The 17769-nt window shown below is 40.9% G+C and overlaps 1 protein-coding gene across 2 annotated transcripts; it reads left to right on the forward strand.

The window, feature by feature from the left end:
• The first annotated feature begins 263 nt into the window (after window positions 1–263).
• On the forward strand, window positions 264–17482 carry kitb (KIT proto-oncogene, receptor tyrosine kinase b). Of its 2 annotated transcripts, XM_042423031.1 has the most exons (21): window positions 264–526; window positions 1996–2271; window positions 2357–2641; window positions 4331–4470; window positions 5075–5243; window positions 6112–6301; window positions 6392–6507; window positions 6586–6700; window positions 8189–8376; window positions 8768–8874; window positions 9617–9743; window positions 10107–10211; window positions 10301–10411; window positions 11329–11467; window positions 11560–11627; window positions 11738–11829; window positions 12528–12650; window positions 13215–13326; window positions 13592–13691; window positions 14030–14135; window positions 15071–17482. In XM_042423031.1, exons 1-21 carry the CDS (start codon window positions 472–474, stop codon window positions 15212–15214), a joined length of 2868 nt encoding a protein of 955 aa, XP_042278965.1. In that variant the 5' UTR covers window positions 264–471; the 3' UTR covers window positions 15215–17482. The 2 variants fall into 2 exon arrangements, with proteins under 2 accessions (XP_042278965.1, XP_042278955.1); XM_042423021.1 differs by lacking the exon at window positions 264–526 and having other exon boundaries at window positions 1868–2271.
• Window positions 17483–17769: the final 287 nt, after the last annotated feature.

Here is a 17769-nt window from a genome sequence, read left to right on the forward strand (position 1 = left end):
AATCAGTCATAATAACATGATGTTACAGCAGAGCTGGAGGTCTTACTGAACATTGTACTTTATTTCTATCTTACAATGACTGTGTAAGTAAAGAGATAGAGTAGCTTGGTAAGAACCGAGTGGTTTTTTTCCCGGTAATAAGCGACTCATCAGCTTGGCCTGAGTCCAGCCAATGCGGGACAGAAAGGAGTGGCAGGGAGCCAGAGCAGGGAGGAGGAGAGGCGCTGCACTGTGTCTTTAAGCTCCAGTGAAATCCATCAGGGGGAGTCGCTGCTTCCAGGATCATTTTTATTTGTGCGCTCACTACAGTGCAGGGACCTGTTCTGGGTGTTACGGTGGATGGGATCTGCTAAGGCTGTTTTTTTTTTGTTTGTTTGTTTTTCTTCTTTTTCTCCTGAAGCACAGGATGGTTCTTCCTGCGCCTGAGACGCATGGACTAGAGGGACACGCTTAAAAAAAAACTGCCCAATCATGAGGTGCTACTGGGTTGTTTTTGCATCACATTTTATTCTGCTCCTACTGAGAGGTAAGAAACCTTCCAGAAATGATTATAATGTTGTTTAAGTATTGTTATAGTGACTCATGTTGTTTCTCTGTACCTTACATCATTTATTTACCTCACATTAGTTCCATAAATGATACCTTATTACACCTGAGTGCGCCTCTAAAGATCTTACTGTATTATACTTTATGATGGTGATATTAGTACAGAATCTATATTGCCACGATTCATTTTTATCATATTATATCTTTCCAGATGAATTAAATGCTTTCACTGTGTCCAAATTGGTTTATTTCGCTCTTAATTGGACTTATTCAGGTGGCCCAGAAATGCAGCATTCATCATTGCGCATGTTTAGTAGCCTTTCATACACATATGTTTCTGATACTGGAGAGTAGCCAAAGTCTCCACACTGTTCCGTGGAAACGTGGTTCATGTTTACATGAAGCCCAACCTGCCAGCTCTAGTCTACAGATCTACAGATCATATCATGACTCATTTGCATAACCACCAAGTCGAGGTGAGTAGCAGATGCCTGTGGGTTGCCTCTCCTGGCCGGCAACAGGTGTGTCTGTCTGTGTGTGTGTGTGTGTGTGTGTGTGTGTGTGTGTGTGTGTGTGTGTGTGTGTGTGTGTGTGTGTGTGTGTGTAGATTAATTATTTATCTAACCGAAATAAAAAAGGAGTCAGGTTGTGCGCTTTGGCACGGCAACAGAAGGAACAATAAGAACCAGAGGATCCGATAGACGCACACACACACATCCTTTAACACAAACACACCCTGACATCCAGCAGCTCCCGATGTTGGGCTGATTGCTTTGTGTTTAGTCATGTAACAGCTTCAGGTTTCCACGGAACCACTTGCTTGCTTAAACCACATAAAGTCAGATATATGAAACACACGCCTCTCTCTCCTTCTTGCTTTTCTCAGCGCTGCCAGGCCTGAAGGCACAGCAATCACATGAAAATCCTGCACTTAAAAAGGCGCCTTTCATGTGTGTGAGAGAGTGCGGGGGGGGGGTGGGTAGTGGGGGGGGGGGGGGGGGGGGGGGGGTTTTGGCTGGTGGGGGTTAACCGTAGAAGAAAACGTTAGTTTAGTTTACTCATCTTAAGAGAATGGATTTAAGGGTCTTAATGCACAGCTGGTAGACAGCTCATAATTATTGATTGAGCCATGGTGGTTAGATAGCACTCTGTCTTTAGGGGCTGTGTGCCAACCATAACATCCTATTTAACCATCACATTAGGCACTCTATTCTATTCTATTCTATTCTATTCTATTCTGTTCTATTCTATTCTATTCTATTCTATGCTCTGCTCTGCTCTATCCTGTTTTTGCTCTTTTCATTGATTTCTATCTCTTTCTTGCTATTCTTCCTAGAGTTGGTCATTCATCTACATTAGTGTTGATGGTAGCAGCAGTTTTTCCTCCTATGCTTCATTTTTACCAAACAGCATCCATACATCAACCATACTTGATTTCCTCTGTTCCAGTTTGGTGCCAGCCGGTCATCTCCCCCAGCGGGCCTCACATAGTAGTTCCCAAGAAGGGGAAGTTGGAGCTGCGTTGCCACAACAATGCCACAACGTCCGGCGCCCCGTCCAGGTTGAGGTGGCAGTGGGAGAGGGCTCGCAGACTGGAGGGAGAGATGGAGGAGGGCGGAGTGGCTTATGTCAAAGTGCCGGCGGTTCAAGCCTACCACATGGGCCGTTACGTGTGCATCAACAACAGCACACTGGAACGCAGCTCCATCTATGTATACGTGAAAGGTGGGTGGTGTTTGAGGATGAGGATGAAGCACATGTGTCCATCTATAGACTCTAGATATTAATTCTCCAAACCTGATTCCCTCAGACCCCCAGAATGCCTTCCAGCGCACCATGGTGAACATCATCCTGGTGCGTGAAGGTGAGGATTGCACCATACCCTGTCTTGTGACCGACCCTGAGGTCACCCTCCTGGATTTGGAGACCTGCGATGGACGACCTTTGCCCTCTGGTATGAGTTACCGCAGCGACCTGCAGCAAGGCGTCATCATCAGCAATGCTAGCAAGGAGTTTGAGGGCTGTTACGTGTGTGTGGGGAGGCTCGGTGGAGACAAGGTGACGTCGTGCAAGTACACTGTGGATGTACGACTAGGTAAGAGATATGAGAGATATTCAACAATTAGTAGAAGAAGAATCAGCAGCTGGTTTGATAATAATTGTTTTAGTCATTTCTCAAACATTTGCCTCGTCTGCATGAGCTCTACATCATTATAACAGGCATTTTCACTATTTTTCTGATATTTTATAGACAAAACAATTAATCAGTTTATTGAGAAAACAATCAGCAGATGAATCAATAATGAATATAATCATTAGTTGCAGCCCTACATCCGTGTTTCCAAAGTTATGGTTCCTGTTCCTGAATGTGGCAGAGCTTTGCTAGCATGAATGCAGATGTACAGCTACGAGGATGAAAGGATCCAGTCGTCTTTACAGTAAATGATCTCTGTTCAAATATACCTTTTCAACCAAACAACAGCCATCCAGTAATTATTCACTGCAAAGTGAAGCCAGATCGTTTGTCTTTGCCTCAGGAAAACATTAAGCAAATATAGCAGTATTTGTTTCTCAGTAGTTAAGTGAAGCGATGAGTAACAACCTTAACAGCTGCTTGTGAAATAAGAGACATTTTGTGTCCTGCAGTTAAACTTTTAAGTGGAAAATATTTACATATTCATAGATTCTGAATTTTTCAAGGAGGGAGAAGAGAGTAGATGCCATTTTAAGGATTTTTAACAAGGTAACTTGTCAGGCTGTTAATTATTGCAAGCAGAGGATTTTTATGAATAATGATAAAACATGTCTGGGGGGGGGGGGGATCTTTAAAAGACCATATGCATCCTGGCAGGGATTAGTGGCAGCTACAGCAGTGAGGGCCTCCTTCAACTGTTAACTCTCAGTTTATGATATGAAATGAACCATAAAAACTGTTGAAGTGGGCTCAGGTGGAAACTGATCATGTTTCTGCTTCAGCCGTTCCAGCCTGGTCTGCAGTGGAAAGAGGACTAAACAGAGACAAGCTGGGAGGAGTTTTTGTGTCCTTTTGACTGAGAGCTTTTGATTGATGGAGAGAGGGAGGACTAGAGGGATTAGAGGAGTCCCATACTGCATAAAGCTTTGTAACGGTGCATGAAGGGCGTGTTTGGGGTAAATAGAATTAACGCAGCCTTCGTCAAACACGGCTACTGAAGAAGTGACGTCAGTGAGACAGTTATTAGGAAATTAATCATCCACTTTCTGGGCACGCAAGAGCATGCATATGTAAATACTGCAAGTGTGCGCATAGTCACATGAGTGTAAACATGCATTAGTGCGTGTGTTTGTGCCTTCAAACAGTCCCACAAGAGTCACACACCCTTGAGGGTCTTTTATAACAGCAGACAAACAAGTTATTTATTTGCAGTCTTTTCATCTTCAGTATCAATCTGACAAACTCTGTTTCAGCAGCATTTTAATGAAATCGCTCCGGGAGAAAAAACTAGTTTACATGCATTTAGATTTATGATTTAGACATTTAGCACACAAGCGAATCCAGATTGATTCACAGCGTTCATAGGAATATATATACTATACAATACAATCAAATCATCTCAGACTCGTAAATAACATGCCACTAACAGTGAGAAGTGCAAAGGTCATGACCTAAGTGACCCAAGTGAGCCTGTGACTGTTATTAAGTGAAAAAGCCTTGAAAACAAATATGATGAGAGAGTTGAAGGGTTTTCATGAAAACGTGCTGGTTTAAGTTATAATAAACTTATTTTTGCATCTCTTGATCCAGTTCCAGAGGTGCCTCCAGTCATCACACTGTCCCAGAAAAACAACGTCATCTTGAGGAGAGGAGAGAAGTTTGAACTCACCTGCAGCTCTAAAAACGTGAACCCAGACTTCAGTCTCAAGTGGAACTTCCCTTCGACAGCGGTGAGACTGATGCAGAACAGATTGTGTCACATTTAGCTGACAGGCTCGTCTTCTTTCTTTAAAAGCAAAATGACCAATACAAGAAACAGCCAAATGTTTAGACTGAAGGAGGTTCTGGAGATTTAATGACATTAACATTTACATTCTATGATTATACACATATTACACATGTTGACTGATTCTAATATTTTTAGACTAAATATCTTAAAAATAGCCAAAAAAACACCCAATAATGATTGTTTTTATTATCAACCAGAATAAAAACATATCTGACAGTGTAGGGAATCAACAATTTGGGAGATAACATTTGCAGAAGACATAATTAATTAATGAGATATCATTTTACAGTTAAATTAATAAATAATATGTGATTTTTTTTTTCTCAAATGTCCAGAAAATTGTAGAGAGTTTGGTTGGTGGACCAGAGCTCTGAGGGTTTTGTACTGGCTACAGTCCTGAGAATGTTTAAATGTGACGTTAACAGTGTGAAATATAATCTTAAAACACGTTAAATCAAGTGTGAGGAACGTGCACGCTCACTTGAAAAACGTGAGCATGGATCTATGTGACAGTACATCACCTTTGCCCCTCTGATGTCCTGCAGCATCCTCATGAATCTCACACCTCACACATCCTGTCCGGTTCGCGCGGTTATCAGCGCGCCACCTCGCTCTCGATCAGAGCTGTCAACCAATCAGACTCGGGCACCTACCGCTGCTCCGCCCAGAACGAGAGAGGCACCAGTGACACGGCGCTGCAGCTGGACATCCGCGGTGAGTGTTGAAGTTGGTTTATGTCAGAACAATTAAAAGCTAAAACTTGACACCTGTTTCCCCCCAAAAATGTATTTTTCATTTGCAGTCTATGCAGGAAGAAATTAAAGCTGCTCTAGATATGAGTTAGGCAGAGAAGAATGTTTGGAAAGATGTGTATACTCGTCACATTCGCTCAAATAAGATTCAAAATGACAAACCAAACCTTAAGAGTGAATACGAGGGTGAGGATTGTGTCCACTAGTTCTGATTAACCTGATAATCAAACTGAGTTTCCATTTTATTTCACTTCATTATATTTGAATGAGAAGCAGGCTACGTTGTGGTTTGTGATAAATAATCAAAGATGGTCTGATGCTGTTTACTCATGTCTACCATCATCATCATCATCATCATCACGTTTTCTGAGTCACGTCACAGAAACATCAACTCTAATAAACTGATGGTGTCCTGAATCTGAGTTTGTTGTTTGCAGGCTTTTATATATTTATACACAAAACATAAATAATGTAAAAACCAGATTCTTCTTTTTCAAGATACTTTATTTTACACCAACAATCAATCTGTGGCTCTTACCTGCTACCTGCATGTCAGACCAAAAAGATTAAACATCACAGGACATATTTACTGTATGTTTGTTTTTATATGAACAGCTGAATATTCATGTATATATGTTAAAGGCAGCTGATTGTTTTAGGACAGACTGTGAACCTGTCCTTTAAATAGACTAATGACACATATCATAGCATCTATAAGCTAAGCTAATATGCAGCTCTTGTCCCTAAATGAACACATTACAGATAATGATAATGTGTACTAACATGCACATTATCAGACTTTTCCTTTAACTATCTCTGTGGTTCTACAGATCAGGGGTTTATCTCCATGTTAGGAGGAACGAGTCCAGTCCAGGCTGATGTGAAAGAAGGGGAGAGTCTGAGCCTCAGAGTAGAGTTTGATGCTTATCCTGCACCCAGTTCCCTGTACTGGTCCTACAATGGCAAGCGACTCCTCAACACCACAGAGCGTGTTATCACTATCCACCACCGCAAATACAGGTACTATATGTTTACAGAGCATCAATTTCCACTGAAAGTACACATGCGAGGACATGCAGACATATCTGACGCCTATGTTTGTTTTATCAGATACATCAGCGAGCTGAGACTAGTGAGGGTTCTTGGCTCGGAGGGCGGGATCTATAAGTTCTCAGCCAGTCATGAGGACGCATCTGTGGATCATTTTTTCCACGTATACGTCAACAGTAAGTTACTCTAACATTCATTACATTGCTTTACATAACAATGACACAATATACAAGAGTTTTTTTTTTCTCTATAAGGTAAACCAGTTATCATCGCTCAGGAAGGGCCAGTTGATGGACAGGTGCGTTGCATCGCTGCTGGTTACCCAGTCCCTAAAATCACCTGGTACTTCTGTGAGCTGCCCCACACAAGGTAAAATATATCACATTACTGTCATTAAAAGGCTGTGAATGCTACTTTATGTGCTTTATTACATTTAGCCTTTAATGAAATGATACACAGGTATTATCACGGGCTGGATGTGAATCTGTGATAATGCTTTGTCTCGCTCTTTACTTCATTCTTTATTCATGAACAATTGTAGAAAGAGGAGAGAACACAAGAGCTGTAGCAACTGATGCTGTGATTCATAGACTCGGAGGTTTCAATCATGACATCACACCCCCTTTTATAACGTCAAATAACCGATTAAAACCAAACTTATCAGAAAAAAGAGCACTTGGACAAACATCAGCGTGATAACAATCACCTAAAGTGTCAGAAACCATCTTTGGGAAAAATTTATTTGACATTTTTTAATTTAAGATGGGATGGAGATGTTTTGGCTTCACTTCTGGGGAGCTGTCATGACATCTATATTTATTTACAGTCAATGGTGTAAAACCTGTTTTTCTAAAAATGGGTCAAAATGTAATCAAATCTGATATTGTGATAAACGACAACATCATGTAACAAATTAATTCTCTCATTGTTTACTATCCCTATTTTAAAGTTAGGTCAGTTCTCTTTGGCTGCTTTTAAATATTTTTGGTTTTCACTGTTTGTATGTTTACGAGGCCCATTTTGTAAAACAAACAATAAATAAGGAATGCACCTTTAAAAATGTATTAAAAATGTTCTTATCAATACATCCTGAGAATATTAACGTTGCTCAGATGAAATGCTGTAACAATAATCTCAAACATGACTCATCATCTGGTGTTTTGTGCGGCTCTTCATCTGAGAGCATGAGACTCTCACGGGAGCCGAACAAGTTAGTCGATATTTCATAACCTCATTAACATTCAGACAAACGCGCCAAAACTAACAGGATTATTGATAGTTGGCCAAAACAAAGAAAATATCACTTTTACTAAATAATTATCTACTAATATCTTCTAATCTTGGGCTAAAATCATAATTTTCTTGTGATAATGGTGATTAATGGGATAATTCTCTTGTTATTTCAAGAAAACATTCATTTCTTTCAACATGATTGTTCTGTTATCAGAAGAAAAACAACTTTGTTATCCTGAGATAATTCACTTGTCATCTTGAAATAACGGATAAAATAAAATCAGATTAGTCTTCAATAATAATCTTAATTTCAATAATCAATAGTCTGATACCCGTTTTAATAAAGAGAGTGGAAGTGGAAGTGTAAAACAGTATTGACGTTAGCAACAGAGAAAGACTTTGTGGAGTTAATCTCCATCAGCCCATGAATACAGAAGAAGAGCTGATTGGCTCGTGGAACGCAGGCAGAAAGATCATTGGTCAGATATGATGATGTCAGAATTAGTGAATGAATGAGGTTGTAGGGAGACAGAAGTGATGGAGGAGAGAAGAGCGGGAACAAGTAGCAGACTTTAGAGTGAAAAAAGTTAAAAGAGTGACCTTAACCTTATAACCCCTGAACAGGTGCTCACACCTGCCCAATGCCACCCAATGGGAGACTCCGGAAGTCGCCATGGTGACAGAGTCTGCCTTTGGTAGGAGTGAGGTGGAGAGCCGACTGAACGTCAGCAAGGAACACGCACACTACCACACGCTGGAGTGTGTGGCGTCTACAGAGGGGGAAGAAGCCTACACCCTGTTCTCCATCAGTGGTACCTTACCGTTAATATGTCTAACACACACACACACACACACACACACACACACACACACACACACACCACAGAGACATCATATCAGGACATACCCGGTGTATATGCATACACATAAGCACAGAAACCCATTGACCTGTGTCTGTGGAGGCCAGGTGTGTGGTTACTGGTTACTGGGTGCAGATTGAATGAGATTAGTGTATGCTGACTATGCAGGCTGGGATTATATGGTGTTGACTCGCTAATCCTCAACACACAAACAAACACCACTGCTGCAGCTGTCTGTCTGTCTGTCTCAATGCTGGAGGAAGAGGAGGATGCGTTCGTGTGTGTGTATGTGTGTAACTACACTTCACTGCTCCAACGTAAGTTTTTGTGTGTGTCTCCTCAGAACGCATCGTCCCCCATAAACTCTTCACCCCTCTTTTAACCGGCATGGTGGCTACTGGCATCTTGCTCAGCCTCATTCTGGTGGTGCTGCTCTATAAGTACATGCAGGTAAGAAATACATCGTAAATATCATTTCATTACTGCGATGGAGAAATATTAGAACCTGAGTGAAAGTAAGGTTGTAAATCTCTCAGATGTCACATAAATCTATGGCCATCAATCCCGTTCAAAGCCATGAATCAGTTGAAAAACTCAGAGACATCAGTGTTAAATTGAAGTGATCTAACATCATTGATATGCAGTTTGCATTACTGGAAAATAAAGTCTTTAATAGTTTTTGGCAAAGGTCCCACTCACATTTGCTAATGAGTCATGCCTCGGTCTTGTTTAGAGTTAAAGTTAGAAGCTGATTGGACTAGTTTATGTGCTGCATTTAGTAATATACTCTGCAGATAAAAGTGATCCTTTTAATCAATATGAATGTGTCCTAATGAATTTGAAATGAATCAATCAACCATTCAAAGTGCAGACATGCAGCAATTAAAGGGTTTGTTTTTGTTTTTTTTGACACTCTGATCACATCTGGAACCATTACTTTACCCTCGTGGCACGCTGCTCTTACTGCGCTCAGATGAGTCAGACTCCTTGAGAACTAGTTTATGAATTCGCAGTGGGATCATCAGGAGAGAGTCTAGACGTGAGTCTGACATCTAAAGTGCATAGAGCGATCTAAAATTGAACAGAAGGGCCATGAGAAAAGGCCAAACATATAAAGCTATACAATCATGTCGTCACACGTAGCAAAGTCACTTTCTCTGTATAAACCTCTCTGCTCTCCGAACTTCAACAGAAACCTAAGTTCCAAATCCAGTGGAAGGTCATCGAGAGTATCCATGGCAACAACTACATTTATATTGACCCCACGCAGCTCCCGTATGACTCAAAGTGGGAGTTTCCTCGACAGAAGCTACGCTTTGGTAGGACAGTACACAAGTCTGTGTAGCTATGTTTTTACATTGAATAGTTTACAAAGAGCACAAACAAGAAGGATTTTGTGACATCATGTAGTTTTGTTAATTGTGGCCCAATATGCAAGTTACACAAGTGTGATGTAGAAAACTGAAACCATCAGTGCACATACGTTACACTGAGAATGGACTTTAGAAGATATTTGGATATTTATATAAGTTTTATATGTGAATAAAGACTGAATATTATTCAAAGTACATGACATTAAAGTTTTTATATGTGTGTTTGTGTGTGTGTGTGTGTGTGTGTGTGTGTGTGTGTGTGTGTGTGTGTGTGTGTGTGTGTGTGTGTGTGTGTGTGCGTTCACTCAGGTAAAACTCTGGGCTCTGGGGCTTTTGGAAAGGTAGTGAGGGCCACAGCTTATGGACTCTGCTCTGCTGACACCGTGTCAACCGTCGCTGTGAAGATGCTCAAACGTAAGTGTGACTGTTGGTCTGTTTCTCTTTGACTGTGTTGTAGCCACACATGAGACACTGTAAAAAATGTCCCAATGATGTCATCGCAGCCAACGCTCACTCCACGGAGAAGGAGGCACTGATGTCAGAGCTGAAGGTTCTCAGTTACCTCGGAAACCACGTGAACATTGTTAACCTGCTGGGAGCGTGCACTGTCGGAGGTGAGAGGAGGAGAAGGAGGAGAAGGAGGAGGAGGAGGAGGAGGAGTTTTTGTTGTGGTTGAACTCTCTTTGATGGTGGTAGATATTGTTTGAGATGAGACAGACATATGCTGACTTGCTGCTCTGCCCAGCAGTTATTAGTCTCGCTGTAGCAGACAATCAGAGATCTCTGCCCACTGACCGTCTGGGGATTTCTAAATGCACAGTAGTTGCTTGAACGGTGGCGAGAACAGCTGCTAACAAACCTGCACCCCTTACATTCTGTCAAGGACACGCCTTACTGGAAATGATGCCCCCCCCCCCCCCCCCCCCATTCTCCTCCGTAGTGAACTGCATGTCACCGCCCCAGTATGAAGGGCCTCCCTAAAGGCTCTGGATTGGTTCTGCAATGCAGGGTTCTCTATGAGAGACTGACCTGTGAGTCGAAGGAGTTATTGGCCTTTTACTGAAAATCAGATACTGGACAGTCAGTACCACCCAGCTCCAATACCAAGACGTGATACAGTTTGACTCATCACAAATGTACAGCTCAGTCAGTCAATATTATCCACCTGTCCAGCCCTCAGAATTGATCATAATGCAGCATTTAGATTGGATTTCACACAAGTATGCATGAATATGTTATTAGGAGAGAAACACTTAAGATTCTGTTGCAGGTTGGAATGACAAATCCTCATTTAAAGATATTGAATATTTGTTCAATATGTTTTAACGCAACATATTGACATCGTCTTTAAACCCACATATTATTAACAACCTGTCAGAAAGAAAGTCACGTGACCCTTTACTCAGTCAAATAAATCAAATTCCTGTCAACCTGACATCTTCTCATCAGAGCTTTGCTTGTCTGTTTCTTTTGTATTGTTGTTAAAAATCAACTGTGACTGAGGTTTTTTTTTATCTCTTGATCCTTCCAGGCCCAATTTTGGTAATCACAGAATACTGTTGCTATGGCGACCTCCTCAACTTCCTGCGCAGAAAAAGAGAGACCTTCCTAAATTCCCAAATTAGTGATGGTTACTATCGCAACGTCTTTAAGCAAACTGAGCCTGCGAGGTGTGTATTTATGTTTTATTTGACTGGAATATTGTTCCCATGTCAGAATGAAAGACTCACTGTATGTATGTGTGTTTGTATGTGTTGTGCAGCACTGAAGTGATTGGTACTGGTTATATGCCCATGCGTCCCTCTGAGAAAGAAAGGTCTTCCCAGTCAGGTAGTAAACCTTTTCCCCATAATGCATTTCAACAATACACAACACACTGTATATCTTACCTTGTAAAGTCTATACAAATATCATTAGCTGACAACGTAACCTTTGTCTAGACGATATCGACGAGCTTTCTCTGGACGCTGAAGATCTCCTCAGCTTTTCCTACCAGGTGGCCAAAGGAATGGAGTACATCACTTCCAAGAATGTAAGCATTTTACTTTTGACTGTCTGAGGTACAGAGGAGGTTTTAAGTGCTGCTGCTAGATTATAAATCACATCCTGGCTTTGGGCCAACACACTGTAAGCATTGCCGTCCGCTAGTCCATAAAGACAGTGACGTTGGCATTTAGCTCCCATACTGCACACAGATGGAAAGTTTCTCATGGCTCCAGAGAAGCATTAAAAGCTCTCTTGTTTTTATGTGCCTTTGTTTGACTGATTCTTCTCTGACTGCACTTTTGTTTCCTTTAAATAAATCTGGGCTTTTTATATATTAATGTCTAGACTGTAATTGCATTGAGACTGTACTAAAACCTGTTATTTGTTTGTTGAGTTTGTTTTGTACTATTTAATTTCTTTCAATGTGTTTCAATGCATTTTTATCATGTGTGAAGAACTGTCAATAAGCCTTTTGTGATTAAAAGGTTTGTAACAAGTTTAACTTCCCTCACTTCATTTGTATGTGTGTGCTGTGCGTCATTCATTCACTGCAGAAACCAGTTAGAATGTCAATGCTAATTTCCGTATTTGTGTTTGCTTGTGCGTGCATGAATGCTTCTCTGTGTGTGTGTGTGTGTGTGTGTGTGTGTGTGTGTGTGTGTGTGTGTGTGTGTGTGTGTGTGTGTGTGTGTGTGTGTGTGTGTGTGTGTGTGTGTGTGTGCGTGTATGTGTGTGTGTGTGTAGTGTATCCACAGGGATCTTGCAGCCAGAAACATTCTGCTGACTCACGGCAGGGTGGCGAAGATCTGTGACTTTGGGTTAGCACGAGACATCACCACTGACGCCAGCTATGTGCTCCGGGGCAACGTGAGTCACTCTTTCTCTCTGTTCCTTCGTCTTTCCTTCATTTCTCCCTTCCTTCCCTCCTTCTCTCTCTCTTTCTTTCTTAATTTCCTCTCTCTCTCTCTCTCTCTCTCTGAAAATCAAGAGGGGAAACCTGCCACATATATTTCTCCTCACTGTGCTTGAACACTTTTCCAAAACAATACATACAATATTTAGTTGTGAAGAAAACTGCAACTAACAATTATTTTCATTATTGGTGAATTAATAATTCTTTGGTCTATAAAATATCAGAAAGTTGTGCCAAAAATGGTGTTATTCAATTGCTCATTTTGTCCAGTCAACTCTCCAAAAAGCTAAAGCTAATTTAGCTTTTGTTGATCCACTAATTAATAAACGGACTGTTTCAGTTCTAGAAGAAGATATAAATTAAGAGAAAAGCAGCTTCACTGCTGCTATTCTCAGTTGTAGAGAAGCGTTACTCTTTAACACTCTACATGTACATTCTGAATCCTTTTAAAGAGGAGTTTTGTGTGTTTTTATGAGTGAAAACACAGACCTTTGTAATTCTGGCTCTCCCTCCTGCAGGCACGTCTGCCAGTGAAGTGGATGTCTCCTGAGAGTATCTTCGACTGTGTCTACACCTTTGAGAGTGACGTGTGGTCCTACGGTATCCTGCTCTGGGAAATCTTCTCTCTGGGTAATATTTCCAGTTAGAGATGTGCTGTTGCATCTGTTTCATAACGTCGGAGACATTATTATCTTCCATTTGAGCTGACTGAGGCCTTATTAGAGGCTCCGATGATGCTCCCGAGCAGCAGCATCACTCAGTCGGCTGAATCATAGAAACTCATATTGATTGTGATGCTTAATGTTGCTGCAGAAACCAGTGTCATTAGAAAATCAGATTTTATCTCAAAAACTGCAGCATACTGTTCTGTATATACTGTGTGTCCATGTTTCAGGTAACAGCCCGTACCCCGGGATGCAGGTGGGCTCAGCGTTTTATAGGATGATCCAAGAGCGCCAAAGGATGAACAGACCAGAGTTCGCTCCCGCTGAGATGTGAGTGTGTGTCCGGTTATGATTAGTACGCTGTGACCTACTGTATGAATAAATTCACACCTCTTTTTTTATATTTTTGGCTGCTCATGATGATCAGCAGATGGATTTTCTTCTCTCTCATTAGTGTCACACAGACAGAACAAAGGTGCAACAAAACAAAAAAGTGCCATCATGTAGCTGACGAATCAGAGGTCATGAGTTGGATGTGTTATAGATGTAAAGTCACCAGCTGGATTCTTCACCCACGTCTTTATTTCATTTCATATTGACTGCATCTGTGTGTGAGTGAAATCTGCTCTCAGTAGATGTTGAAACTAACACTGGTCTCACCTCCGCAGGTATGAAATAATGTTGTCTTGTTGGAACCACGACCCTTTGAAAAGACCGTCTTTCAGGAAACTGGTGGAGAGGACCGAACTGCTGCTGTCAGAAAAAACCAAGAATGTAAGTTGGTTTTTTGCCTTTATCAGATAATGACTGCATTAATACAGAAGCAAAGGGAGTGAAAGAGTGAAAGAGGGTCACTACATGCAATAAAGGTCCCTGGTTATTAAAACATGGATATTGAGGTTATATGGTAACTATCACACCCCACATCTCATGTTGTTATCAATTTTTTGTCATTCTTATTTAATTAAAAGGGCACTCCACTGATCATTCATATCATGTTCAGTTTATAGTCATATGCAGCACTACACAGCATAGAAAACAGTATCATCTGCTCCTGTCATCATCATGTCATCAGGATTTTATAGATTTTGGTTTTAAGATGACATGTTTTATAAAAGAAAGCCTGCTTTACAAACCTGGGATCATGGAGTAATGAAAGACAGGCAGGGAGGGTCTAACAAAAGTTTCTGTCAAAATGCATTATGGGAAATGTAGGACTCAGTGATTTTGGAGCTTGATACATACTATAGACTAAAATTCATATCTTGGCTTCTGCTCTATCGATTATTGCCAATAGTTTTTAATCTGTCGCTGGCAAGTATCCCAACTTAGTGGAAATACTGAATCACTGGTAAATCACTGTGATAGACATATTACTATACACAACTACAGTCATGTGGTAAAAATGTCAACCCCATTCTTGAGACATTTTGGAAATAATATTTGTTCATTTTTTCAAGTATTAAAGTAATAAAATCAAGGTCACTGCCTTATTAGGTGAAAGAAAGTATGCCAGGAGCTCTTTGGTGGTCATCTCAACTTCTTACTGTCACCATCTATCAAGGGAGAAGAAATAGCAGAAAACTGCCAGAATGTCCCACTGAACTGAGGCATCTACTGTGTTTATGACATTGTGAATTGACATGTCACACTCAGTTCACTATCAGGCTGAGAAATGCTGAAAGATTAAATTCTATGTTGTTCCTCAGGTGTACTTAACGCTGAGCAACGCTCCAGGTCCTCCAGAGCAACAGAGGGCACCATCACGGAGGCTGAGCTCAGTCTGCAGCACAACAGCCCCCACCCAGCCTTTACTGCAGAGCACTGCTGACGTCTTCCTGGACTATGTCTGACACACACACACATGCACACACACACACGCACATACACACACATATCTGCACATACATATGAAACATACAACCCCCCCTACCTCCCTGGTCATTCTCTCCCTTTGCTGCACAAACTAAAAGAGCCAAATAAAACACTGTCAACTACTAACAACACATTCATTCAAACTCATTCTCAACCGCTGGCCTTTCTGCATCACACACACACACACACACACACACACACACACACACACACACACACACACACACACTATGTATATACAACCCCGCACTAGGCTCTCACTACTGGCCTCTATCTAATCTCCCCATTTGATCTCTGTGGTAGGTATTTAAGGTGCACGTCTATATAAAGCAGACTCCAGCTCTAGCTGCCCATCAGATACATCAGCCATCAGCGGTGGGAGGAGTTCTGGCTTGCAGTCGGCCTTAAAGATTAAATTTTAAGATGCTCTGGGGAAAACAGAGACTACGAGATGGGCACTGACGGGAGTAAACACTTGACCTTGGGAGATGATATTGGACTGAGGAAAAGCAGCAGAGTGGGTGCTCTGGACTACGACGGTTCTTTGGCTCAGATTTGTCTCCCATCTTACAGGAATAATTTGATTTCATTTTGGTAAATAAACTTACATTCAGAGTCTTAGATTAGAAGATAGATGCCACTCTCATTTCTGTGCATTAAGTCTGGAGCTGTAGCGAGCAGCTAGTTAGCTTAGCTTAGCATAAAGACTGGAAACACAGGGAAACAGAAGGTAACATAGGCTGCATACCTGCACCTCTTAAACTCACTGATTCATATCTTCTTAGTTTAATCTGTGGAAAAAAGTAACTGAGGATTGTGTGTGGGACTATTTCATGGCAGGAAGCAGTGACTATAGACTGTAATAAATAATGGATATAGCCACCATGACATCACCCGTTGGTTTGTGGACTCCCGTTTTGAAGCCTTGACTGTTGTCATCTTGGATTTATGGAGCTAGAAGTGAGCAGCCTTAAATTTAAAATTTAATCAGGTGAGTTATATTCACCGTACAGTTGTCATGAAAGAGGAAATTATCTATACAGACCAAAACCGTCGTTGCACCAGGCTGTGAACATGTTTATTTGTGCTGTAAAGTGGGGCATTTGAACATGACGGTCTACAGGGATTTCGGAGCCAGCCTCAGGTGGCCGTTTGAGGAAGTGTAATTGTTGGCATTGGCTTCATTTTTAAACCCCAGAGATTGCCGCTTGGCAGTGACTTAATCCTGTAGACTCTGCTGGTTGCCTGGCAACCTTATTTGAACTAATTTAGCATTTTATTTCTTCCTTTTGAGAATTAATGCAAGTTTTGCCTGTTCAACAAACACATCTTGTGTTGCTATTTTGAATAAGAGAACCTGGTGTTATAAATGTTTGGGCTTTTTTTTCTCTAATTAGCTTAAATATTAGCATGTATGAGCATAACTAGTGTGTGTTTGCCTGCTGAATAAACCTAACAGTATCACAGTCAGTCCAGTAAGGCACTGCACCCGGCCAATAAATAGTCCCACAACTACTTCCCTTTTTGTATTGATTTAACAAACCAGATAGAACATGTTTATTAGATTTAGAGGTGCTAGTAGGTAGATTTTGTTACCTTTGGACAGACAACAACAAACTACCTGTTTCTCTGTTTCCAGTCTTTATGTTAAGTTAAGATAATCATCTCCTGGTTTCTATTTCATGGACAGACATGAGATCATCTCTTCTAAACTATCACTTTAAAAAATCTTAATTTACTGAAACAGATGAACAAATACTGAGAGGCTGTCAACATGAGTCAAAGTAAAACTGTTTTTTTATGTTTTTTAATACCATGTGATATGTTTTCTTTATCAAGTATAATAAATGAGCCATAGCAACGTGGCATGTAAGTGATGACTCCTAATAAAAAAAACAAAGCCATAAGTTACAGAAACTGTGCGTTTAGCTTTGAATACTGTGACTTAGAAAAGACTCGATGGTGTTTTGCTGTCTGTATTTTTAGCTTTAGTTTAGTCTCCTTAGCAAAGCCACTGGCATTTAGGACTGACTGTGTGTCCTCTATACTTGATTTATGTTAAACATGTATGCAATGTAAATACAATAGAGATGTGCCTTTTAGATTTTTCTTTTTTTTTGTAATACTGGCTGCATTTGTTGGTGAAGCAGTTATCGTTGAGAGCAGTCGGAAGAGCTTCTGTGCTCTGGTTTTGAGATTCGTGCAGTTTTGATACAGTTGGTTGACTTGTAATAATAAAGAAAGTACCTGTGATGGTAAAACAGACTTAAAGTGTCTCTTTCCTCTCTGTGTCTCTTTACTCATCTCTGTGAAACAAGACAGAGTGTCTACAGTCATGCTACAGGTTGGACAACTTTGGGCAAATTCAAAATTTGACCTGATGACAAGAAAGTCCTGAGCAAAACTGTTAAAACTTCATCCTCAGAGAAAAACATCAATTATTGTCCAAAACTTTGTAATTTCAATAGTTGTCAAAACCACAAATGTGGAGCTCATGATAGCACTAGTGCACCAGTCAGAGGATCACCAGTCG

This window comes from Thunnus maccoyii, chromosome 2, assembly GCF_910596095.1.
Source record: "Thunnus maccoyii chromosome 2, fThuMac1.1, whole genome shotgun sequence".
Classification (NCBI taxonomy): Eukaryota; Metazoa; Chordata; class Actinopteri; order Scombriformes; family Scombridae; genus Thunnus; species Thunnus maccoyii.

Excerpts from the sequence above, each read along its gene's own strand:
- kitb (XM_042423021.1), top strand. The coding sequence starts at position 1,911 with ATGGTAGCAGCAGTTTTTCCTCCTATGCTTCATTTTTACCAAACAGCA. Across the intron at positions 2,272-2,356 it reads CATCTATGTATACGTGAAAG|ACCCCCAGAATGCCTTCCAG; the intron begins GTGGGTGGTGTT and ends TGATTCCCTCAG. Across the intron at positions 13,692-14,029 it reads GAGTTCGCTCCCGCTGAGAT|GTATGAAATAATGTTGTCTT; the intron begins GTGAGTGTGTGT and ends TCACCTCCGCAG.